This window comes from Arachis ipaensis, chromosome B03 (genome assembly GCF_000816755.2).
Source record: "Arachis ipaensis cultivar K30076 chromosome B03, Araip1.1, whole genome shotgun sequence".
NCBI lineage: Eukaryota > Viridiplantae > Streptophyta > Magnoliopsida > Fabales > Fabaceae > Arachis > Arachis ipaensis.
In genome coordinates, this window is record NC_029787.2 from 31332322 (window position 1) to 31349817 (window position 17496).

Below are 17496 nucleotides of genomic sequence, written 5' to 3' on the forward strand. Positions count from 1 at the left end.
ACAAAAATAATTTTGAATATGTATCCTGATTCAAAATTATTTTTGTTATATAACAATGATAGCATAATAATATAATATGAATTAAGTAAGAATTCAATTGATAGAGTATTAAAAAAAATACTTTTTTACTATATCTAACTAATTTTTAAAAAATTCAGCCAAGTCTCCCTTAAGATGAGGATACTCACATTTTTTAAGTTTAGGCCAATTATTATAAAATAACTAAATAAATAAATAAGGAAGAGATAACAAATATAAATAAATATAAAGAGAGAGAAGTATTGCAACATAGAAGAGAGAGAGAATTGTTTATTGCTTGTGTGTTGTTTGCCGGAGGCTTAACCTTCTATTTATAGGCATACAAAAGGTAAAGGAATTAATTTCAGTCTTCCTTTGATAATCTAAACTTTTCACTTGGAAAAGTTAGCCGTCCAAACATTAACGGGCATCCACCTCATGCCTTATCACAACACTCCCCCTTGGATGACCATTCAGGATAATGCCTCGTTAAAACCTTACTAAAGAAAAACCCTGTGGGAAAAAACCTTAGTGAAGGAAAAAGAGTACAATATCCTTTGTGATAGGGACTGCCTCATTAAAGACCTTGTCAAAAAAAACCCAATGGGAAAAAACCTGACCAAGGAAAAAAGAGTACAGTCTCCCCTTCTTGCCGACATTATTTTATATCTCGAAATCGGCGCATCCCAATCTGATGTACCAATCTTTCAAAAGAATATTTTGGGAGTGACTTTGTGAATAAATCTGCCAGATTATCACTTGAGCGGATTTGTTGGACATCAATTGCCCCTTGATTTTGAAGATCATGAGTGAAGAAGAATTTGGGAGAAATATGCTTTGTTCTATCACCTTTGATATATCCGCCTTTAAGTTGAGCAATACATGCTGTATTATCTTCAAACAGGACAGTTGGAGCTATCTTCTGATCAATCAGTCCACATGATGACAGAATATATTAGATCACACTCCTCAGCCAAAAATACTCGCGACTAGCTTCATGTATCGCTAGTATTTCAGCATGATTAGAGGAGGTTGCTGCTATGGTCTGTTTCGTGGACCTCCATGATATAGCTGTACCACCATATGTGAACAGGTATCCTGTTTGAGATCTCCCTTTATGTGAATCAGACAAATATCCAGCATCTGCATAGCCAACTAATTGTGACTTGGATCCATAGGGATAAAACAATCCCATATCAACCATTCCATGAAGATATCGAAAGATTTGTTTGATTCCACTCCAATGTCTTCTGGTTGGAGAGGAACTATATCTTGCTAGTAAATTCACAGCAAATGATATATCGGGTCGCGTATTATTAGCAAGATACATTAGCGCTCCAATGGCACTAAGATATGGTACTTCAGGACCAAGGATATCTTCATTTTCTTCTTTAGGACGGAATGGATCTTTTTTCACATCCAAAGATCTTACGATCATTGGAGTACTTAATAGATGTGACTTATCCATATAAAATTTCTTCAAGATCTTCTCTGTGTATGTCACTTGATGAATAAAGATCCCATTTTTCGTATGCTCGATCTGCAGGCCGAGACAAAATTTAGTCTTTCCAAGATCTTTCATCTCAAACTCTTCTTTTAAAGTTTTTATAATTGTTGGAATCTCTTTAGGAGTCCCAATGATATTTAAATTATCAACGTATACAGCAATTATAATGAATTCAGATGCAGTTTTCTTTATGAAAACACATGGACAGATATCATCATTCTTGAATCCGTTTTTGGCCAGATACTCAGTAAGATGATTATACCACATTCGTCCAGATTGCTTTAGACCATATAAAGATCTTTACAATTTAACTGAGTATAACCCTTGCGAATATTCATTAGATGGTTTAGATATCTTTAGTCCTTCAGGGACTTTCATATAGATATCCCGATCTAATGAGCCGTATAAATAGGCTGTTACCACATCCATTAAATGCATATGCAGTTTATGATATGCAGATAAACTGACCAAATAACGCAATGTTATCGCATCCACTACAGGGGAATACGTTTCTTCATAATCTATACTGGGCCTATGTGAAAAACCTTGTGCCACAAGTCGGGCTTTATAGCGCACAACTTCATTTTTCTCATTTCGTTTTCTCACAAATACCCATCGGTATCCAACAGGTTTTACATCTACTGGTGTACGGACTACAGGTCCAAAGACTTCACGTTTTGCAAGTGAGTCTAATTCATCCTTTATGGCTTCTTTCCATTTTGGCCAATCATTTCTTTGTCGACATTCTTCGACTGATCTTGGCTCAAGATCCTTACTTTCATGCATGATATTTAATGCCACATTATATGCAAATATTTCATTGACAATTGTCTTATTTCGGTTCCATTTCTCTCCTGTAAAGACATAATTTATCGAGATCTCATCATTTTCACAATTTTCAGGTACCTGAACGTCTTTTGGCGTTAAAACTATATCAGAATTTTGGACAACTGCAGGTGTCTTTACTGTGTCTTTTTTAACAGAAATAGTATTTACCTCTTTTCTCTTTCGAAGATTTTTATCTTTGGAACCGACAGGCCTGTCACGCTTCTAGCGTGTATTTGCTTCAGTGGCTATTTGTCCTACTGGGACATCAATTCGAATTGGGGCATTTTCCGCCCTGCCACGCTTCTGGCGTGAATTTGCTTCAATGGCTACTTGTCCTACTGGGACATCAATTCGAATTGGGGCATTTTCCGCTGGTATATAAGATTTGGTTATCCTCTTTGTATCAGAAAATGTATCAGACAATTCATTTGCTATTCTTTGCAAATGTATAATCTTTTGAACTTCTAGTTCACATTGCCCTGATTGAGGATCTAAATGCATCAACGATGATGCATTCCAATTAAGTTCCTTTTCAGGAAGCTTATTCTCTCCCCCTAATGTTAGAAATTTTGATTCATCAAAATGACAATCCGCAAACCGGGCTTTAAATACATCTCCAGTTTGTATCTCAAGATACCTCACTATAGAGGGAGAATCATATCCAACATATATTCCCAATTTTCTTTGGGATCCCATTTTGGTGCGATTAGGTGGTGCAATGGGAACATATATCGCACACCCAAATATTCTTAAATGGGAAACATTTGGCTACTGGCCAAAAGCTAATTGCATAGGAGAGAACTTATGGTAACTCGTTGGTCTCAAACGAATAAGTGCTGCGGCATGTAAAATAGCATGCCCCAAACCGAAGTTGGGAGATTTGTTCTCATAAGTAAGGGTCTAGCAATCAATTGGAGGCGTTTAATAAGTGATTCTGCTAACCCATTTTGTGTGTGAACATAAGCTACTGGATGTTCAACACTTATTTCATTAGCCATACAATAAGCATCAAAAGCTTGGGAAGTAAATTCACCAGCATTATCAATACGAATTGCTTTTATTGGATTTTCTGGAAATTGTGCTTTTAATCAAATAATTTGAGCCAGTAATCTCGCAAACACCAGGTTGCGAGAAGATAATAAGCACACATGTGACCATCTCGAAGATGCGTCTTACAAGACCATAAAATACCTAAAAGATCCACATGGTGGATGAATAAGTCCACATATATCACCTTGAATCCTTTCTAGGAATTCAAGGAACTCAAATCCAATCTTTACTGGTGATGGCCTTAAAATTAACTTCCCTTGAGAACATGCAGCACAACAAAATTCACTAGATTTAAGAATCTTCTGGTTCTTTAGTGAATGTCCATGAGAGTTTTCAGTAATTCTCCTCATCATGGTTGTTCCCGGATGACCCAATTTATCATGCCAAGTTATGAATTCATTTGGGCTAGTAAACTTCTGGTTTACAATGGCATGTGATTCAATTGCACTAATCTTGGTATAATACAATTCAGATGAAAGTGAGGGTAACTTTTCTAATATAACCTTTTTATTTAAATCATGAGTTGTGATAAATAAATACTCATGATTTTCCTCATTCATTGTTTCAATATGATATCCATTTCGGCGAATATCTTTGAAACTCAACAAGTTCCTCAGAGACTTGGTAGATAATAGTGCATTATTTATTACAAATTTTGTTCCTCCAGGAAACAAAATTATAGCTCTTCCGGAGCCTTCTATCACATTGCTTGAGCCAATAATAGTATTAACATACTCTTCTTTTGGCACAAGATGAATAAAATATATATCACTTTTAAGAATAGTGTGCGAACTTGCACTATCCACAAGGCAAATATCTTCAGAATATGTCCTTACCATTTTTCTTAAAAAACAAATGATAATAATAATAAAATGAGTAGAAGTACATGCACAGAAAAATTATTCACATGAATACTTAACAAACACATACATATATCAAACTATTCCATCATTGATCAAATAGCCAATATTTCCTTCAGAATCCTTAAAGAAATTAGATACATCATAATGAGTGGTGGAATTTTCATCATTTGAAACAAAATTTGTTTCTTTTCCTTTGTCATCCTTTTTTAAGGATGCTTGATAAAGATCAACTAGGTGCTTTGGGGTACGACAGGTACGTGACCAATGGCCCTTTCCACCACAACGGAAGCATTTATCCTCAATTGATTTACTTTGCCCATTGTTTCTTTCTTTATCCCACTTCTGGTGAGATCCTTTGTGAACATAATCCTTTTTCCTTCCATAATTTTTCTTGCTACTAAAACCTTGTCATTTACCTTTTCTGGGGTAATGATTTGCCGCATTTACTTCAGGAAATGGGGCGGCGCCAATTAGGCGCGCTTCATGATTCTTAAAGAGTAACTCATTGTTGCGTTCAGTAACAAGAAAGCAAGAAATTAACTCAGAATATTTTTAAATTTTTTTTCTCGATACTGCTGCTGTAGGAGAACATTCGAGACATAGAAGGTCGACAAAATTTTCCCTAACATATCGGGTTTGAGGAAGTATCTCATGATTGTACCTTTCTTCAAGATCTTTCCACAGATCTGCAGGATCTTTTAATGTGAGATATTCATTTTTCAATCATACTTCAAGATGACGACGAAGGGAAAAAAATATGGCTTTGGCTTTATTCTTCTGGAATGTATTATTTTCAGCATTAATGGTATCTTCAAGATCCATTGAATCAAGATAGATTTTAGCATCTAGTATTCATGATAAATAATTATTTCCAAATATATCAAAAGCATTATATTCAAGATGAAAGAGTTTTGACATAATAAAAAAAATTGTTACCTGAAGTCTTCTTAAAATATTGTTAGAGTTTCGTGCTGATAACGTGTTATAAAATAACTAAATAAATAAATAAGGAAGAGGTAACAAATATAAAGAAATATAAAGAGAGAGAAGTATTGCAACATAAAAGAGAGAGAATTGTTTATTGCTTATATGTTGTTTGCCTGAGGCTTAACCTCCTATTTATATGCATATAAAAGGTAAATGAATTAATTTCAGTCTTCCTTTGATAATCTAAACTTTTCACTTGAAAAAGTTAGCCGCCCAAACATTAATGGGCATCCACCTCATGCCTTATCACAGCACCAATAAGATACTTTAAAAATTTTGGCAGAGTCTTCCTTCGATTAGATAATCCATAATCCAATGCTCAAACTTATTAGAATAATTCATAGTCCAAAGCTCAAACTTATCAGAATAATTTTATAATTAGTGCAAAATTTTTGGTCAACCCTCCTTAATAAAAGAAAATCAATTTAACAGTTTTATCTCCTTACGCTTGTAAATTATGAGATGTTCGTATTTCTTTTTAAACCAATTTTTTTTTATAAGATCAAAAATTGAAGAGTCCAAGATAATTTTATCCATGGTGTTGACAACTATAAAACCATGACCCCGATAGAAAATTTTATCTTCCTATGACATATCTTAGATTAAATGTTTTTTTGTCTTCTCAAAACCTTATCTTATGGTGTTATTCCAAACCAACTTGTGGGGCAAAGGCCCTAATCAAATAAAAGGCCTCGGACTCCGCAACAAGTTTTATTGCAATGATGCATTTGTCCATCCTTTTAGCATTCATAACATCCTTCTTCCACTAGTTATCCATGTGAATGCCTACCTATTGCTATTTTTCATCATTTCTTTATCCCAAAACTTAAAATTAGAGGTATCCAACTCCTTTGCCTTTGCTCTCACACACTTCATTTCTTATAGGCATATTATATTAATTTTTTTTCCTTCTCATAGTATCTACCACTTCCATATATTTTCCTCTAAGTACTTATATTACATGTCTCAAACCGCAACTTTTTGTTGCATTTATCTTTACATTTTGTGAATTAACTTAATTACGCTTGTTTGTTCCCAATAAATGACATCAATGCAATGGCCCTTACTCCTTTTACATCGTATTGAAGCCATATAATATGTTTTGTATCTCTGTCTCGATCTCATTCCAAACACAGCAAAAGGGATTAGCCAGATTAATCAATTTATTTTTATGTCCCTTTACAGTCTTGTGAAGGACGACGTAGCTTTAGCACCATATTATATTTGATTCATGTCATGAAGGTTCCATAAAATTTTATATTACCATCCAAAGCCTAACACAACCAATCTCTCTTATTCAAACTTGGGACTATGTAAAAATTGAGCGAATAAGTTGCAAACTCAAAAAAGACCTTGGAACAACGGTCTTTCTTCCTAACATAATAAAGACACATAGACAGGCCAAAAATTTAAGGCGGAACATTCACCATGTCCAAGAAAAAACAAAAAATGAGTGACATTTACATTTTGTGCATTATTTGTGAAGATTGTTCATCTAATATTTGCTGTCAATTAGGTTCATAATTAACACGATTTTCAAGTCAACTTAGCAGCTAACATTACCCTCCAAATAACTTTCTAACGTGCTCTTAATTTACGTTATATACTATTAACATGTTATCTGGTTAAGAGTAAGACTTACCAGACCTATATAAATAGCGTCCCCAAAAGACATTTCCCTTGTTTGGTTTGGGTCAGCTACATGAATCATTAAGCGTCATTCTACCCTGTTACAAATTATGCCTAAACTCAAGCCATTTAATTTATGAAGCTCCCTCCTCCACCCATGTTTGTTCCTCCTTGTGATGAAACCTGTCCCTGAGAAACCAACTGAGACCGCCCAGGTCCTTGAACATATGCTTGTCCCATCCCAGCCCCAACAAGTTGTTGCTGAGGGAGTTGTTGATGCTGCTGCAGTTGCTGTAACTGCGGAAGCTGTTGCTGAGGCTGAAGCTGTGAGAGTTGGGGGTGTTGCTGTTGCTGGATTTGTGGAAGCTGTTGCTGCTGCTGCTGCTGCAACTGGACCTGCTGAGGAAGCTGTTGTTGCAGCTGTTGATGCTGTTGCTGCTGTTGAAGTTGCTGCTGCTGCTGTTGAAGCTGGGGAAGTTGCTGCTGCTGCGGTGGTTGTTGTTGCTGTTGCTGCGGCTGTTGCTGTTGTAGCTGAGGAAGTTGTTGCTGCTGCAAGTGAGGAAGTTGCTGCTGTTGTTGCAACTGTGGAAGATGCTGTCCTGATTGCAATTGTTGGTGTTGTTGCTGCTGTTGCTGCTGCATTTGTTGCTGCTGCTGACTGGTTAATTGCGGTTTAAATACAACCATATCCTGTTTGCAATTGAAAGCTTAATAAAGGCTCAAAGCTCAACAAACAAATGTTTTTTCCATTTGTATTTGGTTGGAAACAAATGTTACCCCAGGGAAAAGCATCCCAATCAAGCGGAAAGCTTTGTCGGAAACAGATAGCAGCAACGTCTGGGATGGCAATTGGATAACCGCACACTGAAATCAAAATAAGAGGGAAGAAAAATCACACCAAATATAAGTTCCTATCCAAAAGTTATGAAATTAGTGGTCTAGATCTATTGGCATGGTTTAAATTTGGAAATTTGTGAGATCTGAAAGTCATTATAACAAGTTAACTATCTAGATCATAAATAAAGGCAAATCATGCAATAAAAAGAATGATGGAAACTAATCCTAAGACATGATTCATGATATTAACACTAATATTTTAGAGATACAATTACGATATTATATTATGAGATATTTCTTGATTTCCTAGGCCTTAGAAGGTCGCTACATTCACTAATATTTGAAAGCAAAACTTACCAGCTTCTTCTCCTGCAGCTGACCAAGAAAACCATGTGGGTTCATCGCCCGAAAAACTAGGAAATCTGCCTTTCCAACGTATTGCCTAATGTCACAGTTTTAAATAAAAAAAATTCGCATAGAAAATGTTAAAAGGTAAGATACACCTACAGACGTGAAAATGCGCAAGCAAAACATAAGTTAAATGAAGCCTAACTTGTTATTCATGTGGTCTTGGGATATAAGCCGAACGATTTGCATTACCGGGGGCCAGTTTGCTGCAAGCCTGGGACAACCAAAAGTGATCGGTCAGTAAATTATTGAAAATAAGTTTTTTATGACGATTTAATCAAACAAGCAAAACTTAAATTTGCATGGCACTCTCTAAGCTTCACTGATCGCAGAAAGCATGACACCTAAAGACCTACTTTGACGAAGATATTATTAGATCCATAAGACCTACAACAGAGTTTCCTAAATTTCATTGTTTCCTAAAAATGTCTAGTAGTACTACTAGGCATAAGCTTCTTCACTGTCTCATCGGACATGACCACCATGGTTCCATATTTTCCCTTGTCTGTAACTGCAGTGGCAGCAGATTCTCAGGCAGCAGTGTCGCTGGTTTCTCTATGAGCAGATCTATGACGGACAGGGAGAGGGAGAAGGGTGAGCAGACCAGTAAGGGAGAGAGGGATTCAAGATGATCTGTAAGCAGTGGCTACAGAACCACCACACAACATGTCACTTGGTTTTTCTTGGCATCAGTGACAGAATGCCACTGGCTAAGTTTTCTTTGTTTCTTTCTCACAATCTTTCACTTGACTCTGTTCTCTTTGTTTCTTGATCAATTTTTTGATATTATTGGATTTGTTCTGGAATTTCAAGAAATAAATAAGATTTATGTTAGAATAAAATTGTTCTTATAATTTTCGTTTGAATTGCTGATTTTTGGTGAAAAATGGTGGTGGAAGATGGTGATAGTAAGTGTGATTTTTTGTTTGGATAGTTCATTCTTGGTGAACAGCGGTGGAAGAGGAATGCTGGTGGTGGTGGTGGTCTGGTATCAATTGAAGATGGTGAGCATAAGAAGATCAGGCCAAAGGGACTTCTAAATGTTTGTTTTGTCTTGTATTTACTTCATTATGAAAAAAAGAAACAGAGACACTATGTTTTGTATATCTGTCTCTATCTCATTCCAAACACAGCAAAAGGGATTAGCCAGATTAATCAATTTCTTTTTATGTCCCTTTACAGTTTTCCATGGTTATTTTGGGTCTCCATCTATCTCTATTTAAAAGATGTATATGTTCTAGATTGTGAGAACACTTGCTTCTGACTTCTTCAAGTTTTGGGACCCCGGAGGAACTGGGAACATTACATTTTTCCCACATTATTATTCCCTGTAGTTCCATGTCATGAAGATTCGATTAAATTGTTATGTTGGTTGTCGAAGACGTAACACAACCCTCCTCTTACCGGCTATGTACCGCAGGATACATAGGATACTTTCTCATTGCAAATACATGTTTTAAAAGGAGAGACGAACATCTTATAACCTACAGGAGTAGCATGACAAACTCTTAAATCGACTTCTTGTTGAGGAGAGTCGACCGAAAATTTTGCATTAATTGTAAAATTATTCTGGGAGAGAGTTTAACAACATAGAATGCTCGTCATGGAGTTTCGCATTGAGCAAAAGTTGAAGAAAATACATCATACGAAGAACCCAAGGACGAGGTGGTGACGAATGAAAGGTGAGGAACAAAAAAACTTCCTAAAACGGGTAGGAGAAGAGACAAAGTGAAGGGGATGGAAGAGCGAAGAAAATGTGGAGGGAGATGGCAAAAGTTATTAAAAGAACAGCAAAAAAAATTTTGGTAAATCTAGAGGGATAGGACCGAGAGACAAGGAGTCCTGGTGGTGGAATACGAATGTACAAGAACAGATAAAGGCAAAAAATGAGTGCTTTAAAGAGTGATATTTGTGCCGCAATGCAAATAGTTGGGAAAAATATAAGGTGGCTAAAAAAGAGACAAAAGTGGTTGTAAGTGAAGCAAGAACAAAAACATATGAATGTCTCTACTAGTCTTTAGGCACGAAGGAAAGAGAAAAAATGTATATATAAAATTGCAAAAAGCCATGAAAGAAGAACAAGATACTTGGATTATGTTAAGTGCATAAAGGATAAAGACGGAGAGGTTTTGGCTCAAGATGAGAAGATCAATGAAAGGTGAAAGAACTACTACTACAAGTTATTTAATGAAAGACAGAAGACTCTTCCGAGCCTTGGTCGGTTATGCATGAGAGAAGAATATCAAAACTTCAACTATAATTGAAGGATTCGAGACTTCAAGGTAATAGACACTCCGAAGGGAATGAAAAATAGCAGGATAGTAGAACCCGATAATATTCCGATTGAAGTTTGGAAGGCCTTTAGAGAGAAAGATATTAGTTGGTTAACCAAGCTTTTTAGTAAGATTTTAAGGTCATAGAATATGTCAGATGAGTGGAGAAAAAATACCTTAGTACCTATCTACAAGAATAAAGGGGATATACAGAATTACGAAAATTATAGAGGAATCAAGCTCATGAGTCATACCATGAAGTTATGGAAAAGGGTGAGAGAACGGAGGCTGAAACGAGACACAAGTAATAGAGAACCAATTTAGTTTTATGTCGGGGAGATCCATCACTAAAGCTACATACCTATTAATAAGGATGATGAAGAGATATAATAATAATAAAAGGGATCTACATATGGTGTTTATTAATTTGGAAAAAGCATACGATAGGGTGCCAAGGAGGTCTTATGGAAGGTTTTGGAAGGGAAGAGAGTATGGATCGCATATATTCATGCAATTAAAGACATGTATGATGGGACTACAACTAGTGTGAAGACTCAATGTGGTGTGACAGAAGAATTTTCTATTAGTATAGGATTGCACCAGGGATCATCCTTAAGTCTATAGAAGTGTATGGTCTGCACATAAGTTATAATAAGACAGAATATATGGAATGTAAATTCGGTCGCCGAAGGTAAAACCTTAATACAGAGGTGAATATTAGAGAAAAGATCTTACGAAAAATTAAAAATTTTAAATATCTTAAGTACATCATACAAGATAATGGAGAGATTGAACAGGACGTAAATCATATGATCCAAGCAGGTTGGTCAAAATAGCAGAGTGCGTCTGATTTTATATATGACAAACTTTTAAAATTTAAAGATAAATTCTATCGCACTGCTATCAGACCGGCTATGCTTTATGGTATAGAATGTTGGGCGGCCAAAGTGGAACACGAACATAAGTTAAATGTGGCAGATATGAAGATGTTGACATGAATGAGTGGTTATACGCGATTTGATAGAATAAGGAATGAAGATATAAGAGAGAGTTGAAATAGCACCTATTTTAAAAAAAATGATAGAATCGCGTCTCAGGTAGTTTGGACATGTGAAAAGAAGATCGACAGAACACCTAGTCAAGAAGGTGGATGAGATGGAAGATGAACAAGAAATGAAAGACAGAAAAAGACTTAAGAAGATCATCCATGAGGTGGTCAAACGAGATCTATGTGAAAACTGTCCCTCTATAGACATGATAAATGATAGAGTTCAATAGCATCATTTAATCCATGTAGCCGACCCCACCTAATAGAACAAGGCTTTGTTGTTGTTGTTGTATTATTCCCCGTAGTTAAAATACTTGAGAACAAAGTGATTCTCTAAGCGGGGAGTATTTTAGGTACCTACATATTAATAGTGTATGGAAATAACAGGTAAATGGAAGCAATACACATTTAGATAGGAAGTAGTGGGTGCATGAACTGTAACCAATTCTCCGGAGTTGGCATGAGAAGCTATTTGTGGAATTAAATTAGAGGGCTGACGGAAGAAGCTTAGGAGGAAGGCATCCATTTGAGAATAGGCTTAGGGAGAGAGCTTCTATAGTGCTCTAATTTGGATTTCTTCCAGTTTTTGCAATTCCAATTCTTTTTTCTTTTCTTCCTTAAAACTGATATTACATTGATATCAGCTTGAGGGTGTTATTAGTAAACATATGGTCTTCCACATATTTCCCCGATAAACTCAATACTTGTGATGAAATAAAGTGCAGGATGAAGTTGTAAAGACTTCTTTAAAAATTCAGTTTAAAGTTCAAAAGGAACTCAACGCCGGGATGTAAAATATGAAGGACAATAGTATTCGGGGAAGAGAGAGCAAATTCAAGAACTTACGTCTCAGAGGCAGAAGCATTCCTGTAACCCTGTATGACAAAAATTATACATCAGGTTTAAAAATCGAAGTGAATAAGAAGCCAGATGCCAAAAAATTACATCAACTGCCATAATGAGATGGAAAAGACTATAGGGATAAACATACTTCAAGTTTAGTGATAAATACAGGTTGCCCTTGCCTTTGCCCAGATAAGCTTCCCTGCAAAAATTTCACTTATTAAATTTTGACCAAAGCACAATAAAGCTAAAGTGAAATCCAAAAACTTTCCACCACCGCCCGATATCAAGCAACTCAACCTTTGCCACCCAACACTCCAATCCAAATAACATATCTAGTCTAAGTTTTAGATGTACTTTTTTGTCACAATATCAAACACACTCCGCCACTTTAACCAACCCGCTTGAATCCTATGGTCTACATCCTCTTCGATTTTTCTATTATCCTATATAATGTATCCAAGAAACTTAAATCTCTTTACTTGCGGTAGGGTGTTTTTTCTAATTTTTACTTCTATGTTAGTGTTTCTCTTCCTCGTGCTGATCTTACATTCTATATATTCTTGGGTGAAAAAGGATAGGTATGTCTCAAAAGCGAATGGTTAGGGGTCATTGACTCATTTGTTTTTGGTTACGGACCGCATCGTCCTTTGTGAAAATTGACAGAGGGACTGTATTGGGTATTTACTCTTTATTGGTAATCAGCCGCAACTAGAAACAACATAAATATAATAACTTTGATATAGTAGTTTAGACCTTGTAAATATCACTGTGAATCTTTGTTGACATATGAAAAGATATTGCATGCTATTTAAGGTGATTACAAAGAACTAAGGAATTAAGATGTGTGAATTACTTGTCTTACACTCAATTGCACTTAAACACCATAGCATTGAAAGATACAAACTAAAATCTTCAAAATGCCCACCATATGGATAATGATTACAACAATTAATGCAAATTATAAGAAAGATACTATTTATTCCTTTTCGTGAGAAGAAAATGGTTTTCACATAGAAAATGGAAAATTTTTTTTTGGTTATTTCTAAATAAAATGAAATTATTTATTCCACACTATATATACTGAAATTTACAAGAAAAAAGAGGAAAAAACTCGCTAAAATGAAAACGGGGTAATGGGCATACCTCCCAGACCTTCACATATTTGGATTGTGTGGATTGCATACCACCTGATGTCTGTTGTGGCAAAGACATATTAGCAGCTGCATTGTTGTTCACAAGCGGCTGCATGCCTGGTTGGACTTGTTGAGACATTCCTGGAGTAGGAATCATTGTGCCAGTTCCAGAAGAGACAACTGATGGACCAAGGCCATTATTAATCATATTTTGGTTCATGTTGACTCCACCTTGCACCATTTGCGCTCCCGAAGGGTTTCCTTGGCTCATACCTGGTACCTGCTGTCCCATACTGACAGCACCTTGAACATTACCCATTGGTTGTGAGATCCCAATATTTGGACTTCCAGTCATATTAGAAGTGGCTGAAGCTATCGAACTGAGACCTGAGTTTTGTGCAACTTGTGCAGGACCATTAAGAGGTCCAGAACTTGAGATTGATGTTATTCCCGACTGTCCAGATGAAAATACATTTTGAGGTGCAGGTATAGAAGAAGCCATCCCACTGGATATCATGTTTGACATATGCATGGCAACAGGAGTCTGACCCATTGACTGAATTCCCATAGAGGTTCCACTGCCTAATGCAGCAGAATTCATCACCTGTCGTGCTTGAGACACTTTGTTCAAAATGTTCATGTTTGCCTGAGCAGAATTCACTGGTCTCATGGGCTGCAACATGGATACGGTAGGCTTTGTATCCTGTGCATTTTCATTACTTGTCATAATATCTTGAGTCATAGAAGATGGAGAAGATGTCTGCAAGCTTGGTACTCCTTGATTATTAGCAGTAGCACGAGGAGCTGATGAATTATGAGGAAATCCAGGTCCAGGTACCATTGTTGTTACAGGAATTGGCTCCTGTAGAAGTATTATATGTATCTAGGATCACTTGAAAAACAAGCAAGAAAAACTGAAAACAATACCATACTATAGATATAATTCTATAAACTTAATGGTATGTTAAGTTTACCACTTTCACGGTAGCAGGGACCACATTCCCACCAGAAATTGGTTGACGGTTTGGGATAGATCCATTCACTGAAAATTCATAGAAATATCATGATAAATATACTAGATATTCAACCACAAGACCAAAAGAACAACCAAGCCACTTAAGATTGTTATTAACTGATGCCCATTTATTTAAACATGGCATACATAAGGCAAGAAATTCAGACTGATCTTGTCGACCAAACAGAGAAGACAGTGCATACTATATTGACGGAGAATTTAACCTATCTTTTTTCTTTAGATGTAGATAATGTATAAAGGGTATCCAGATCCATTTGATCTATAAAATTGAACTGGTACTGCTAATATGAAGAAGTGATGATCCAAAGCTAACTCAGAAACCTCTGAGTAACAGATCCATAGTTGACTAATTTTATCCTTGCCCCCACATCAATGAATTAGAGTAAAATTTTAGATATATGTATTATGATTTATCTAGTTGTTCTTTAAAATTATGTATGTGACATGATAGACAAGAAATATAACTACAGAAAGCAAAGTAGTTTTCAGTGCTAATTGAATCCTGAATACCTGATGGCATAGAAGTCGGTGGTGCGCCTGTAACAGGTATGCCAGAAACTGCATCTACTTTAACAGGACTCTGATTTGAAGGCACGCTTGTTACCCCAGATCGACTCAAAGCAGCGCGTGCTTCCTTGAAACTTTCTGATATTAAAACAAGGAAATGACTAACTTTGACATCAACTGGTGGATCAGCTGCTCTATTGTTACGCTTCCCCTCCAATACCAAAGAAATAAAATAAACATCAAACAAATTCACACAGGAGAAAACACTTTCTTAATTTAATCAGGTCTGCTCAAATCACAAAAGAGGAAAACTCTGGTAAAATTAAAAAATCTAGCCATCAGCACATGTATTTGCTCTGGACTAAGGATCTTTTGTAAGAGATCAATTCGGTGCTCAAAATGGAAAGCAGTGACAATAACTAAGGAAGTGTGCATTTCGAAATGTGGAATATTAGTTGATATTGTAATTATACTATTGATTCTCTCTAATTTTAGTTTAGAAAGCAGACCATCTTGATGTTTTATATTAGTCTAAAGTTAAGACTCATGATTGATTTAGTTTATAAAGGACAGATTATGATTACAGTACACCCATGCTATGTCATCCTTACCGCATTGTAGATGGCTTTAATTTTTGCAAGTTGTTTTGGACAGATGACTGACAGAGAAACAGAAAGCTGCATGCAGAAGATCACATTCCATCAGAACAAAGATTAACAGCAGAAAGACAATAAATAAATAAATAAATAATCATAACAATAGCAACAAGAAGTGTGTTACTAAAACAGTAGATGTAAATAAACAAATAACGCAATAAGTACCTGAGGAAATGCTTTAGCTACAGCTTCAGCATCATATAAACGGTTCCCTGCATCTGAGTCAATGGTTTCACTCTGCTCTATGTTGGGCAGTCTTGGAACATAAACTGGTGTCTGCAGTGGATAAGGATTACTTGCTGCTATAAGGATACAATGCTTGTGCATGTCCACATTTTGCTGATTGGGCCCACCATCTTGAGAACTTGGGAACATCTAGACATTCGCACATTGGGGTAAGAGGATCAATAGAGATGCCCATAAAGCTCATAAATAACAGGGTCTCGTGACAACCCTTGATTACATAATTGCAAAAATACAGAGTATGAAATGAAACTGAAATTGTTGAAGCCTTTACGATTAAACGTATGTGCAACCAAGGCATTCTTCCAAAGATGTCTATCAATCTATGTGCATTAATTGAACATTAAAGAGAGGAGGGAAAGGAAAAAATAAATAAAAGAAATCAAAAAAGAGAAGAAAAAATATGACAACCCTTGATTGCATAATTGCAAAAAATACATCACAATAAATAAAGCTTCATGCATAGAAACCAAACATAAAGCTTCATGCATAAAAACCAAACATACAATTGATGTTTCAATTCATAAGATTCTATTCAATGAGAAATTACATCGCTTTTCTCAAAACTTAATTAAAATTGTTCTGAAATGAATAAAGTTAAATTGACTTTCAGAATAAAATCCATAGATAAAAGTAGAATATATTTAATAATTCTAAATAACATATTAAACCTCAAGAAGTCAATATTCTTTTATTTTAAGAAATTATTGCTAAATAAAATAAGAATGCTGCATATGCATTCAATAATTAATCATTTAAATCAATATATTTGCAATCAAGTTTTACGAATTTTATGAATTATTGAATTTTAATAAGACTATAAAATGCATTTAGAAAGCAATATATTTTTCACCTAACACGTTAAAAGTTAATAATCTATCTTCACTGTAGTTGTATTTCATTTTATCTATCTTACATTTTACTCTCTGCTTCATGTACATTAAACATTTAAACTGAACAATATCACTATTAGTTCACGGTGCAATCAATTACTAGAAATTGGTTAAAAACTGTTATCCAGCATGTCCTCACACATAGATATGTAGACATATTTATCCATATTAGGAGTAAAACAAAACACAATAAAGATGATGAATCAAGATCAGAAATATATACACCTATCAAATGGAAAGTGACAGAACACAAAAAGGAAACTATAGTATACAGCATACGTACCATCAGAGCTTCAGCAAGCCCTTCAGCAATTGCTGCATCATTAAAACCACCACCAGTAAAGGGTATCGCTGATAGCCAGAGGAAGAAAATATCGGGGTCTCTTGTCCAGCCAGTCCGTTGCACGAGGACACCTGCATTTAATGATGCCTATGTAAGCAGCTGCTCATTTCATATGCAATTATTTTCATTGCTAACAGGGATTGATGAGAAGAAAACAAGGACTTCCGTCTTCTAGTTTAACTTTTTATTGAGGCAAGAAAACAAAATGCTGAAATTTTAAAGACTGTTGCATGTTTTCCTCTTCTTTTTTACTTTCTTTTTTTGTTAGCTACGTGTTTATTTGAAAATGTAACATGGGGTTAAGAAGAAGAAGCATCATCATCATCAATTCATCATCATGATTAATTCTATAATTCGGCAGAAAGTTAACAAGCAGCTTTTAAACAGACAT

At 35.6% G+C, this 17496-nt stretch overlaps 1 protein-coding gene across 3 annotated transcripts in view; it reads right to left on the minus strand.

Moving 5' to 3' along the window:
- LOC107630233 (mediator of RNA polymerase II transcription subunit 25) overlaps positions 6658-17496 on the minus strand; it is a 15009-nt gene continuing 4170 nt past the window's right edge. For all 3 annotated transcript variants that reach the window (XM_021118640.1, XM_016333323.2, XM_021118641.1), the window contains 12 exons: positions 17046-17176; positions 15792-16001; positions 15582-15647; positions 14974-15181; positions 14402-14469; positions 13438-14289; positions 12440-12493; positions 12295-12323; positions 8273-8341; positions 8077-8161; positions 7660-7746; positions 6658-7572 (listed from right to left, as the gene is read on the minus strand). In XM_021118640.1, the coding sequence (XP_020974299.1) occupies positions 7012-7572; positions 7660-7746; positions 8077-8161; positions 8273-8341; positions 12295-12323; positions 12440-12493; positions 13438-14289; positions 14402-14469; positions 14974-15181; positions 15582-15647; positions 15792-16001; positions 17046-17176 (2420 nt within the window). In that variant the 3' untranslated portion in view covers positions 6658-7011. The remainder of the gene's footprint in view (positions 7573-7659; positions 7747-8076; positions 8162-8272; positions 8342-12294; positions 12324-12439; positions 12494-13437; positions 14290-14401; positions 14470-14973; positions 15182-15581; positions 15648-15791; positions 16002-17045; positions 17177-17496) is intronic.